At 44.5% G+C, this 12310-nt stretch overlaps 1 protein-coding gene across 5 annotated transcripts in view; it reads right to left on the bottom strand.

The window, feature by feature from the left end:
- RGL3 (ral guanine nucleotide dissociation stimulator like 3) overlaps positions 1 to 12310 on the bottom strand; it is a 159095-nt gene that overhangs the window by 98755 nt on the left and 48030 nt on the right. The window contains exon 1 of one of the 5 annotated variants that reach the window (XM_077470372.1): positions 7972 to 9336. The exons of the other annotated variants lie outside the window; for them this stretch is intronic. Coding sequence (XP_077326498.1) covers positions 7972 to 8037 — 66 coding nt within the window. The 5' untranslated portion in view covers positions 8038 to 9336. Of the gene's footprint in view, positions 1 to 7971; positions 9337 to 12310 lie in introns of those variants that run through there. 5 annotated transcript variants of the gene reach the window in all.

Genomic DNA, 12310 nt, shown 5'->3' with positions numbered 1-12310 from the left:
AGAAGATGGATGCGCCGGACTACAGGGGACAGCGGTGACTTCGCTGGCTCCTGTGTCAGGTAAGTGACACATAATGGGCTACTATGCGATGCATAGTCGTCCATTATGCTTTACCTTTGCAGGGAATGAAAGAGGAAGTAAACTCATCGGGGTTTACTTCCTCTTTAAAACCGCAAATCGCGGTAAAAACCCACTGCATGCTTTTCTGCAGCTTCTCCATTGAAATCTGTCGAACCAAAAAAAGCACCATTTTGTGTTTAACCCTTTCATGCCTACGCCTATTTCTGACATTTGTTGCTTACCAGGGTTGTACCAGGGTTGCCTGCAGCTACGTCTCACCCGCATATGTAATACGTATGATGAGGAAGTGGGTTGAATGATGCTGCCCATCAGACTGAAATCATCTAGTGGCAGGAAAAAGTACTGCAGGAGAAATGTCTGCATTGAAGCTGTATATTGCAGCGAAAGCTGGTTTTGCCATTTCATACTTTAACTGCTTGCCGACCAGCCACTGTAATTTTACTGCAGCAGGTCGGCACGATCCCGCGAGCCGTCTAAGCTATACATCGGCTCGCGGGAACGGGATAGCATTGGGGGTGCCCATGCTCCTGGCTGACAATTGCGATGACCGCCGGCCACGAGCAATCATGAGCACTAGAGGCAGAACAGGGACGAGTGTGTGTAAAACACAAATCCCTGTTCAGTTCTGAGAGGCTTGACAGATCGTGACTTCCTATTAGCTAGGAACCACGATATGTCATTTCCTCTAGGTCAGTCCCCTCCCCCTACAGTTAGAACACACACAAAGGAACGCACTTAACCCCTTGATCGCCCCCTAGTGTTAACCCCTTCCCTACCAGTGACATTTTTACAGTAATCAGTGCATTTTTATAGTACTGATCGCTGTATAAATGCCAGTGGTCCCAAAAATGTGTCAAAAGTGTCCGATGTGTCTGCCATAATGTCGCAGCCCCGATAGAAATCGCAGATCGCTGCCTTTACTAGTAAAAAAAATAATAATAATAAAAATGCCATAAAAGTGTCCCCTATTTTGTAGACGCTAAAACTTTTGCGCAAACCAATCAATATAAGCTTATTGAATTATTTTTACCAAAAATATGTAAAAATATATATATCGGCCTAAACAGAAAAAATAAATGTTTTTATATATATTTTTGGGGTATATTTATTATAGCAAAAAGTAAAAAATATTGTTTTTTTTTTTCAAAATTGACTTTTTTTTTTGTTTATAGTGCAAAAAATAAAAACCGCAGAGTTAATCAAATACCACCAAAGGAAAGCTCTATTTTTTGGGAAAAAAAAGGATGTCAATTTTGCTTGGGTACGCGCAATTGTCACTTAAATCGTCGCAGTGCCGAATCGCAAAAAATGGCCCGGGTATTCAGCAGCCAAATCTTCCGGGGCTGAATCGGTTAATGAGCTGTTCAATATCTTGTAATTTTTTTGGCTACAGTTCAGCTTTAAATTTCACAATAAGCAGTTTACCATGCCAAGAGTGCATCCGTTTTTTTGTGCCTGATTTTTTTCAATCTGTTACAATCCATATGTTCCAGCAAAGGACAGACAGATATGAAGTAACTGATTGCATCGGCCAATGAATATGTTCCACTATGAGTAACATTCCTACTGTCTTATCTGTTAAAAAGAGGTAAACATTTTTTTTCAGAAGGCAGAGATAGTCTGCTGCAAGTACTAAGTGCTCTATACAAATTCTGAAAAGCTAGAAGCTTATATTAAGGGCCTATTTATGTGAAAAATAAAGCTATAACTAGTCTAGAGTGCACGCTAGGTGTATGGCTAGGATATGGTGCCCTGAGATGTACCACTTAGCATATGCAATATGTCAAAGTCTCTGTGAAGCAGCTGTAAAGAGACAGTCTTTAGTCCTAACTCTTCAGTCGGCTAGTGTTGGGGCCGAGTTGTACCTTTGGTGCATGTGAGAATAGTCCCAATCAAGACTGCATGCAGCAATAAGGCCACTAGATGGCTGTATGGTCAGTTCTTAAAGGGGTTAGTCTCTCTAGCAGCAGATAGTAAATCCCGACAACAGCAGCTCTCCAGTTCCAGTGATATTGCAGCTCATTATCTGGTCACACACACAGACCTTAGTCCACTCTCTGCTCTGCACCCAGGTGACTAAGGGTCCTTTCACACGGGGCGGATCAGTTCTGATCCGCCCCGTGGATATCCGTTTGCTCAGCGGGGATCACTCCGCCGATCCCCGCTGAGCAGGGAGATGACAGCTCCGTCTCTGCACACTGCGCAGGGACGGACCTGTCACAGCGCCGCTCTCCCCTATGGGAGATCGGATGACGACGGACCGCAGTGCCCGTCGTCATCCGATCCGATCCGCAGACGGATGGAAAAATAGCTTTTTCCTCCGTTACACTTTTTCGGATCGGAGCGGGTCGGATGTCAGCGGACATGTCACCGCTGACATCCGACGCTCCATAGACCTCTATGGAGCACCCGTTCAGGTCCGCCTGAAAAACTGACAGGCGGGCCTGAACGGGACATCAGTGTGAAAGAGGCCTTAGGCTGTCGTTACCCCTGAACTCAGCGCTCTGCATACCTCTCTGCCCGCTGATATGCAGCAGTGATGGTGCACACTGGACAGCTATGTGTACTCTCCAGTCTCCCTCACATCAAGAGGAAGCTGTTTCCTGTACAGGCTGAGAAAATGCAGCTCTTTCCCCTCCTTCTGGCAATCTCTCTCTGGGAACTGCAGTCCTAAAGCTCTTGCTTATAGTAGAGACTCTCTCCTGTGGACTACAGTTCCCACAGTGCAGTGCTGCCTGACTAAGTCTATTGAACTGCTCAGCAGCTCCCTCTTCTCACTGATACAGCTGTAATCAAGTTCAGCACTGCAGGGCAGCAGCCACAGAGAGAAGCTGCAGCCAGTGTTTATCTCACTCTCCATTCTTAGCCAAGCACCTGGCTACACATAGGTGTGAATCTGCCTTTAAATTTTTAGGCCCCAGTCACACCTAAGCATAGTGGGAACACACATTCCTGCTCTTGATTTTATGTGTTAACACATGTCAGCCTATTCACTTGAATTGGGAGCAAAAACAACCCCAAAGTAGCTCCAGAACCTTTTCGGTCGTGGAGCATGGGGCGTTTTTTCAGTACTCGTTTGTCGCGCATCAAAACGCGCACCTGCTACCCTTAAAGTGGCTGTAAACTTTGTTACATCACTTTTTACCTACCGGTGTTGTGTCGCATACTTTCCCCCGTCGGATAGTGTCTGCCCTGTACTGCGCTTGCGCAGTATGGAGGACAAGGAGATGCCGAAGATCTCCGAAGATGAACGGCGCCTGCGCACTGAGTCCAGGTTCAAGCCCCACCATCCAAGTGGACATAGAGTTAGAATAAAAAAAATTGCAGAGCGAAGCGTGGTGAGTGAAGCGAGCCCGCGAGGGGCCCTGTTACTAAGTGCTACCGTATGTCCACTTGCATGGTGGGGCTTGAAACTGGACTCAGGGCAAATGGTACTAGCAAGTGTGCAGGCGTCGTTCATTTTCGGAGACTTTGGGAGCCTCCTTGTCCTCCGTACTGTGCAAGCGCTGCGCCTGCGCAGTACGAGGCGGACACTATCTGATGGGGGGACAGATTTTGACAGAACGCCGGCAAGCCTATAGTAAGGCATACCTGTAGGTACTGTGAATATCTCCTAAACTTGCACAGTTTAGGAGATATTCAGAGTGCATGCAGCCGGTGACATCGGCACTATCGCTCTGAAGGTCCGGCTTACAGTGCCGGACCTTTAGAGCGCCAGAGTGATGTCATCGCGCCCCCGGCCACTCATGTAGCTGGAGGCCGCAAACCCAGAAGGAAAGACCGGGAGAAGATGTCTGATGTCTCAGCGCTGACATTGTGGAGCTTCCGGGCTTCGTTCTAAGGTAAGTCTATAATAAAGTGCTAGTATGCAATGCATACTAGCACATTATGACATTGCCTAGCAGGATTTTTAGTTTTTTTTTTTACCACCATCGGTTTATAACCGCTTTAACAATTAATTATTGTGAAGATACAAGTGGTTACCAAGGGTAACAAATGTTTCTCTAGCAGCCTGTTGTACATGTGAGAGGTGGGAAAGCCTCTAGTAAAAGGAGTTGTCAGCACTCTCTCCGTGAGCACTGAGCATGTCCATCTCCCATAACAAAGGGGAGCAGATCAGCACCACAGTGGTCCCCGGCCTGTGCACAGGAACGGAAAAAGAAGAGATTATGTGAAACTTACCTGAAAATGAAGACTTCCAGCGGCACGCTGTCACCACTAAAGGTACTTCCATCTTCAAATGGTCTTCCTTCCAGGTTTGCGGACTCCAGCTGTGTGTGTGGGTGGAGCCGCGATGACGTCACTGCTGCGCATGCACGTGGAAGCCTCCAATTACGGCACAGGACTATGGCACTGGTATGCCGTTCCTTCAGAGCACATTTGCCAGTGATGTCACCGGCTTCATGTACAGTAAATATCTCCTAAATGGTGCACATTTACGTGATATTTACAGTACCTATAGGTAAGTCTTATAATTCATGCATGGGAGTTACTCCCACTTTAAAGTGTTACTAAACACAGTAATATGAAAATATAGTTCATCCTCCCCACACAGTGTCCACGGCTTATAAATCTTCTTTTTACATTAAAACGTGCAAAATCAGGCTCACTTCTGAGTAGAAACCAATGAACTTCTAACCCCAGCTTGTTCAATTAAAATAAATAATAAAACCTGGAAGCTCATTGGTTTCTTTGCAGAAGGGAGCCTGATTTAGCATTTTTCAGCTTTAATAAATAACTAAAGTGTACTTAAAAGTGGTGTATGCCTGTACCACGGTTACATGATAAACTGCAGAGTTTCTCCAGTGCTGAGAGTTCAGGTAGGAGGATATTTCCACTAAAGCCTGTATACACGCCCACATGTGTGATGTCAATATCATGTGACCTGGCTATCTCTGAGAACAAGCAACTGTTCTCTCCAGCATAAAAGACACAACTAAGCATGTGCAGGTCGATTACCTTGCCTGTGTTAGCTGGCCTTCCCCAGATAGACAGTGCAGGAGGGGAAGGGTCTGTGCATACAGGATCAAACAGCCTTTTTACACAATTCAGGGGATTAACCCCTTAAGTTCCACATTGAGTATAACAAGCATGCTTTACTGCATATACAGACAAATTTTACTGTTGTGGATTTAATAACACTTTAAAGCCCCCATACACACTGTCAAATTTTCTGCTGAATTTTTCTTTCAGATTTACCAAAACCATATAATATATGAGGTCAAACCTTAGGAGTTTCAATGTGTACTCAATCAGGCAAGCCCTTGCACTACATGGTTTTGGTAAATCTGAAGACAAAAATCAGCTGAAAATCTGATAGTGTGTATGGGGCTTTAGACCTTATTTTGAATTGCAGGTAAAGGGCAGCAAAATGCGTGTCTGAGCCGCATTTTTGAAGCCCCCACCCCCTGGAGCTGCAGTACACAGGGGACTGGGGTGTTTGACCTGACTTGTAGCAATCAGTGGGTGGCCAAACACTACACATTCAAGTCAATGAGTAAGTGATGCATGTGGATGGGGTGCGTTTGTCTGCAAAAATGGGGTTAAAGCAGGCAGTGAGGAGGTGTTGCATCACTTCCTCACCACCTGTCAGTAGCCTCTGGAGTGCGATCCCAGCGCAGATCGGGCTTCAGAGGCAAGAGAGATTTAGACGCATATCTAAATCTATCCTTAGGGGGATCTTACTATAGGATAGTGCAATCTTCTGAATGTAAGAAAGAAGAACCAGCTTTGTGCCTGAGTGCCAGGACCTAATCGGGCTGGTTCACACCACAAAAACGCATTCCAGATGCATTTCTGCATACACGTTTTTAATGCGTTTTTGGCACATTACAGTCCATTTTTAATGCGTTTTTTTTATGCATTTCCAGATGCTTTTTTCTTCTTTTTTCCTGTTTTTTTTCCTGAGTCATTTCACACCACATGCGGTCCAATGCGTTTATTTTCTGCATCAAAGACACATGGAAAGTAGGTTATATGGTTTCCAATAGCTCTTAGAAGTAGAAGTAGAACTTGCTCGGTTGAGGGTCTGGAGTGATTGATGGTGGGGGCTTGTTGGGAAAGTTTGCTCCCGGTGAATCTGGCCCAGCTTGGCAGAAAGATGACGGCGGGACTCTTTGAGGGGCTTGAGCTGTTAACTCTGGGTATGACCTGAAGGTTGTTTCCGCATAAACCTGTGAGGGTAGGTAAAAGGAGCGACCAGTATCCAATCAGAAGTAAAATAAACGTGACTAGTCATTTTATTGAAAATGGTACAGCATGATAAAACCAACGCATTTCAGGGGAACAAAGACTCCCCCTTCTTCAGGGCTATCAGAGAACAAAATAAAAATGTACAGAAATATATATATATATATATATATATATACACACACACACACACACAGCATGAAATTATTTTGTACATTTTTATTTTTTTCTCTGATAGCCCTGAAGAAGGGTGAGTCTTTGTTCCCCCGAAATGTGTTGGTTTTATTGTTTGTTTGTTATATTGCTCTACCATTTTCAATAAAACTACTATTCACCTGAGTGTTCCTTTTACCTATGCTCACAGGTTTATATGGTTTCCAATGGCACAGTTCACACCAGTGCGGTCAGTTGCAGGGCGTTCCAGTTACAGAAAAAAAAAAGTAGAACATGCTGCATTTTTCCCTCACTGGACTGTACTGGAACTCAGTAAAATAAAAATGAACTGGAATGTATTGGAATGCATCAAAAACGCGCTGGACCCCAGTACAGTGGGGGGAAAAACAGGAGAAAAAAATAAAAAAAGCACCTGGATGCATTCAAAAATGCACCAAAAACGCACTGGATTGCATCAAAAAAGCATTAAAAACACACATGTAGAAACATATCTGGAATGGATCTGAAATGCGTTATTGTGGTGCGAACCAGCTCTCACTGTACTGGTGCATTTTTGATGCATTCCACTTGTTTTTGATGCGTTTTTATGCAGGAAAAATGCAGCATGTTCTACGTTTTTTTCTGGAACTAGAAAGCCCTGGAACTGACTGCACTGGTGTGAACTATGCCATTGAAAACCATATAACCTACTTTCCATGCGTTTTTGATGAAGAAAGCAATGCACTGGACTGCATGTGGTATGAACTGGCCCTAACTGTAAAGTAAACCCATGCTAAATTGGTTACATGAATGAAATGTGTATCATGTGACAAATAGGAGGTTTCTATTAATGAATTTATCCTGAAAATACTATCTGCCTGGCTGTTATGCTGAGCCTCTGGCTTTAATACTTTACTGTCCTGGAACAAGCACACAGATGAGGAAAGTCAGAAGTCCTTATGTGCATACTTGAGGTCCATGACACAAAATACTGGAGGGGTCAGCCTGACAGCGAGAGAACTAGCATTTTCAGGGAAGCTCGGCAATGACGGCCTCCATTTTCTTTTTATAACCATACTACTTTAAAGATGATCTCTGGGTACAAAAACTTGAATTTAAATATATTTTCTTTAATAGCCACAACAGTTCTTAAAGTGCTTTGTGTTTTTGCAAACCAGACATTATCCTGTAAAAGTAGCAGTGACTTAATCACTGTGCTGTACATAGTTCATGCAGAGAGCAAAGCTGTGGGAGGGGCCCAGCAGGCCCCACCCACTACAGGCTGCCTGCAGAAAACTACAGGAGGAGGCGGAGACAAGACCAGTCACCCTGCACAAGAAGAGAGCGCAGCAGTGACTGGTCTGTATTACAGAAAAATCTTGAGCAGAGCAGAAGTTGTTTTATCTGAATTACGTTACAGATCTGTAAAAAATACACAAAGGACACTAAAATTCAGGTAAGAATATACATTCTTTAACTACCCAACTAAATGCAAGCTCTTTAAACCACACCTAAAAAATAAATAATTAAATGTAGAAAAACCAATACCATGGTGAGTTCTTTGCCCATTGCTCGAGGGGACTTTACCGCCGGGGACTGCTCTTCATCGGACATCGGTGACTTTGGGTCGTCGGTGCCTTTGTGGACACCACGTCACAAATAAAGGGACGGGCATTCATAAAAAATCTTCTGCTCCCTGGCAACCATTCCAACTCTTTGGAAGTTAGGTACACTTGGATCCAAGAGATCACAGCCAGATCAACATTGAGAGAAAGAGGAGATCTGGATGGCCAGAGTAGACCTCTGTAAATCCACCCTTGTTTATAATATCCTCTTGTTCAGGTAATCCCAGGTGAGATAGGCTGCTTGTGATCTCTAAACAGCCTGTTGTTTTTTTCTTTGTAAATGATCCTACCACCAAGACGTCGCCAAAGAATTCCAGTTTATTAGTGCTAAGTCTCTAAATTTGGAACACATCAAGACTTTGCAACGTAAAACCTCCTCGCCTGCAACGTTCCATAAATGAAAACTGATCCCCCTCAGACTTATCACGCCGAATTCCCAGTGGACCCAAGGATAATCCTAGAAAAGAACATGTAAATCCCACCGGGAAGGTTGGTGACCATTTCTGGATGATCTGCTGTAAATCCTCCTATCATCTTCTTGGGTTGACCGAGGTGGCGCGAATTTAGGTTTAGGCTCTTCCTGCAAGAATTATCTTGCCAACATTTAGTTTTCCTCTTTATGAGCTTTTTGTGTCTTTCATTGACTCGTCTGCCTGTTCCTGTACTTCTACATTGTTGCCTATCCACCTTTTGTCTCTGGCAGGCTTAGCCTTGTCAGGGCAGCTTTGCCTCTGTCTGCTGCCCTTGAGGTCCCCTCTCTTGTATGGTCAGCCTGTTGTGGAAAGTTTTTTCCTTTTGAAATCCTCAGACTGATATCATCAAGGGATTAAATCCCAGCCCTCCACAGAGGGAGAGGGGAGGAGGAGGAGGAGGAGAGGAGGAGGAGGAGGAGAGGAGAGCAGGAGGCAAGGGAGGGGAGACGAGTTCTAGAAAGAAGGAGAGAGGAGAGGAGAGAAGCCGTACAGGAGAGATGATAGAAGGGAGTAGGGAGATTCTTGGGTAGGTAGAGGACATAATACCAGGAGAACATGGGGATTTAAGGACAGAAGGGGGAATAGTTGGGTAGGTTGGCTGGATAGAGTGCAGTAAGGGAAGGAAGGAGTGAAGTAGGAGGGAACAGCGGATATGGCAAAAGTTCAGAACAAGGTTACTCAGTTCTTGTGGGAATAGGTGCTGACGGAAATTTCGAGTTATCAATTGAGGGATCGGGGTCTGTAAACCTATAAAGCAAGCTCGAAAATTGTTACAGCTATATAAAGGATGGGCATGCACAGGTAGATGTAACATTTGTCTGTCCTCCAACGATCTGCGCACTGCCAGGACCAACTGCAATCTGTTCATGGTTTTGCCTGATGGTGAAAACAAAAAGCAGCGCTAATAGAGATTCAATTATCAACATATAACCTATAATCAAAATTGCAATTACGTAAAAGCATACACACTCACCGGCCACTTTATTAGGTGCAACTGTTCAATTGCTCGGTAATACAAATTGCTAATCAGCCAATCACATGGCAGCAACTCAATGCATTTAGACATCCAGATGTGGTAGACGACTTGACAAAGTTCAACCCGAGCATCGGAATTGGAAAGAAAGAGGACTTAAGTGACTTTGAACGTGGCATGGATGTTGGTGCCAGACGGGCTGGTCTGAGGATTTCAAAAACTGCTGATCTACTGGGATTTTCACACACAATCATCTCTAGGGTGTACAGAGAATGGTCCAAAAAAGAGAAAATGTCCAGTGAGTGGCAGTTGTGGAGAGGAAGATGCCTTGTTGATGTCAGAGGAGACTGGACAGACGACATCCGAGATGATAGAAAGGCAACAGTAACACAAATAACCACTCGTTACAACCAAGGTATGTAGAATACCATCTCTGAACGCACAACACATCGAACCTTGAAGCGGATGGGCTTCAGCAGCAGAAGACCACACCGGGTGCCACTCCTGTCAGCTAAGAACAGGAAACTGAGGCTACAATTCGCACAGGATCACCAAAATAGGACAATAGAAGATTGTGGAAAAACGTTGCCCGGTCTGATGAGTCTCCATTTCAGCTGAAACATTCAGATGGTTGGGTCAGAATTTGGAGTAAACAACATGAAAGCATGGATCCATCCTGCCTTGTATCAACTAGCTTAGGCTAGTGGCGGTGGTGTAATGGTGTGGGGGATATTTTCTTGGCACACTTTGGGCCCCTTAGTACCAATTGCGCATTGTTTAAATGAGTATTGTTGCTGACCATGTCCATCCCTATGACTACAGTGTACCCATCTTCTCATGGCTAATTCCAGCAGGATAATGCACAACGTCACAAAGCTCAAATCATCTCACCACTGGTTTCTTGAACATGACAATGAGGTCACTGTACTCCAATGGCCTCCACAGTCACCAGATCTAAATCCAATAGAGCACCTTTGGGATGTGGTGGAATGGGAGATTCGTATCATGGATATGCAGCCGACAAATCTGCAGCAACTCCGTGATGCTAGTATGTCAATATGGACCAAAATCTCTGAGAAATGTTTCCAACACCTTGTTGAATCTATGGCATGAAGAATTAAGGCAGTTTTGAAGACAAAATGGGGTCCAACCCGGTACTAGCAAGGTGTACCTAATAAAGTAGCTGGTGAGTGTATAAATAAATGTGAATAAACGAAATATTATACAATACAGGGAAAGTGTCCATAAAAAGAGTATCCAAATAGTATAGCACAGTCCTTCCTTAGAAACCCTTCACCCAGGAAAAAATCCAATCCATAAAGTGTGCATAGAAGTCACCCTTCATCAATTTGTGCAATATAATCCATCCATAATGAAGGAGATTCCGATTCAGTTCGCATTGTTTCATTCATTCATTCACCCTGTGACACGGTTAAAAGAGCCTCTTACCAGAGCTGATGGACCATCACATTATAAATGGTCATGTTATGGTCATTACATCAAGGCCAAGGAAGACTCCACCACGGCATACAAGCACCCTCAACACCGATGTCACCATTGGACAAAAAATGAACCACCTCCCTTTGTGAAATATGTTACAATACTCTTCTTTAAATACGGTGCAAAAATAACAAAAAGAAGTTGCCCTACAACATAAAATAGTATTGTAGCAGGCTGGTAGCTTGGGCTCGGAAGGACACTAGATCAGACTGGCAAACAACATGGGCCAGCGCAAGTACGCAATGATGCCACTGTAAAGTAAATTTGTAAGTTCTGTATATAATTGTATTCTATTTTGTATGTATTGCACACTGCCCTCACGGTGCACACGGCACTAATAATGTTTTCAGTACATGTTTGCATTCTTTCGAGTCCTGATTAGAATTATCCTACCTATGTTACGCCCCTTGTTACCATAAAAGTACAATTGTAATATTAATGTGATACCTACGTAATCATGTGTATAAAAACCTTCAATTGTGTCATAATAAAGCAGAACAGTTATTTGGAAAGATGCAGAGTTTATCTTTTGTGTCTGTTCCCTACTGCAGTAGTTATTATTAATTTGGAACCACTAATCAATATGACAATAGGAGTTCCCTATCTATAAATTCCTTTGTCACCACGAACTAGCCACGCCCAACATGTTTCGTCGTAATTGGGGGACAGACTGTGTCAGGGAACTCACCGTACTTATGCCCGCTCCCGTATAGCAGTAGTTCCCGTTCGTTCCAGGCGCCATGCGAGGTGTCTCCGTCAGAGGCGTACGAATTCCAGGACGAACGGACGTATGCTAATCCGAACACGTGGCTGTACGCCAATCCGAACACGCGAAAACACCCGCGCAAACTGAACGGATGTACGTCTTCACGCACGGACGGCCACTTCCACCAATCCTGGCTCACTTCCCTCTATATAAACAGGGTCCTGGCCTGACACCAATGCTGGATCGTCTTCAGCTGTTCCTGTAAGACTTGATCATTGCTCCTGTGACCTTGTTCCTGAAACCTTGCTCCTGTGACCTTGCTCCTGTGATCCTTGCTCCTTTGACCCGTTCCTGATACCCACTCTTGGATTCCTGGACCACCTCTGACCTTGGCTTGGACTTTTGACTTCGGCTTGTCTCCCGATTCGGTACCTCGTTTTGCCTGCATGTTACCAGACCCCTTGCTTGTTCCTGATTTCGCACCTGTCTCCTGTCATTGTGCCGCATTGCCTGCCAGTTGCTGATCCTACCTGTTTCAGACACGTAGTGTTCCCTGCACACCTGCTGGTCTTCTGGTGCCTACCTACGTGACCAATCTACATCTCTTCTA

The sequence above is a fragment of the Lithobates pipiens genome, unplaced genomic scaffold (genome assembly GCF_037356315.1).
Source record: "Lithobates pipiens isolate NorthernLeopardFrog02 unplaced genomic scaffold, aLitPip1_a1.2 Scaffold_8, whole genome shotgun sequence".
NCBI classification, from domain to species: Eukaryota; Metazoa; Chordata; class Amphibia; order Anura; family Ranidae; genus Lithobates; species Lithobates pipiens.
This window is presented reverse-complemented; position numbering and strand designations above follow the sequence as displayed.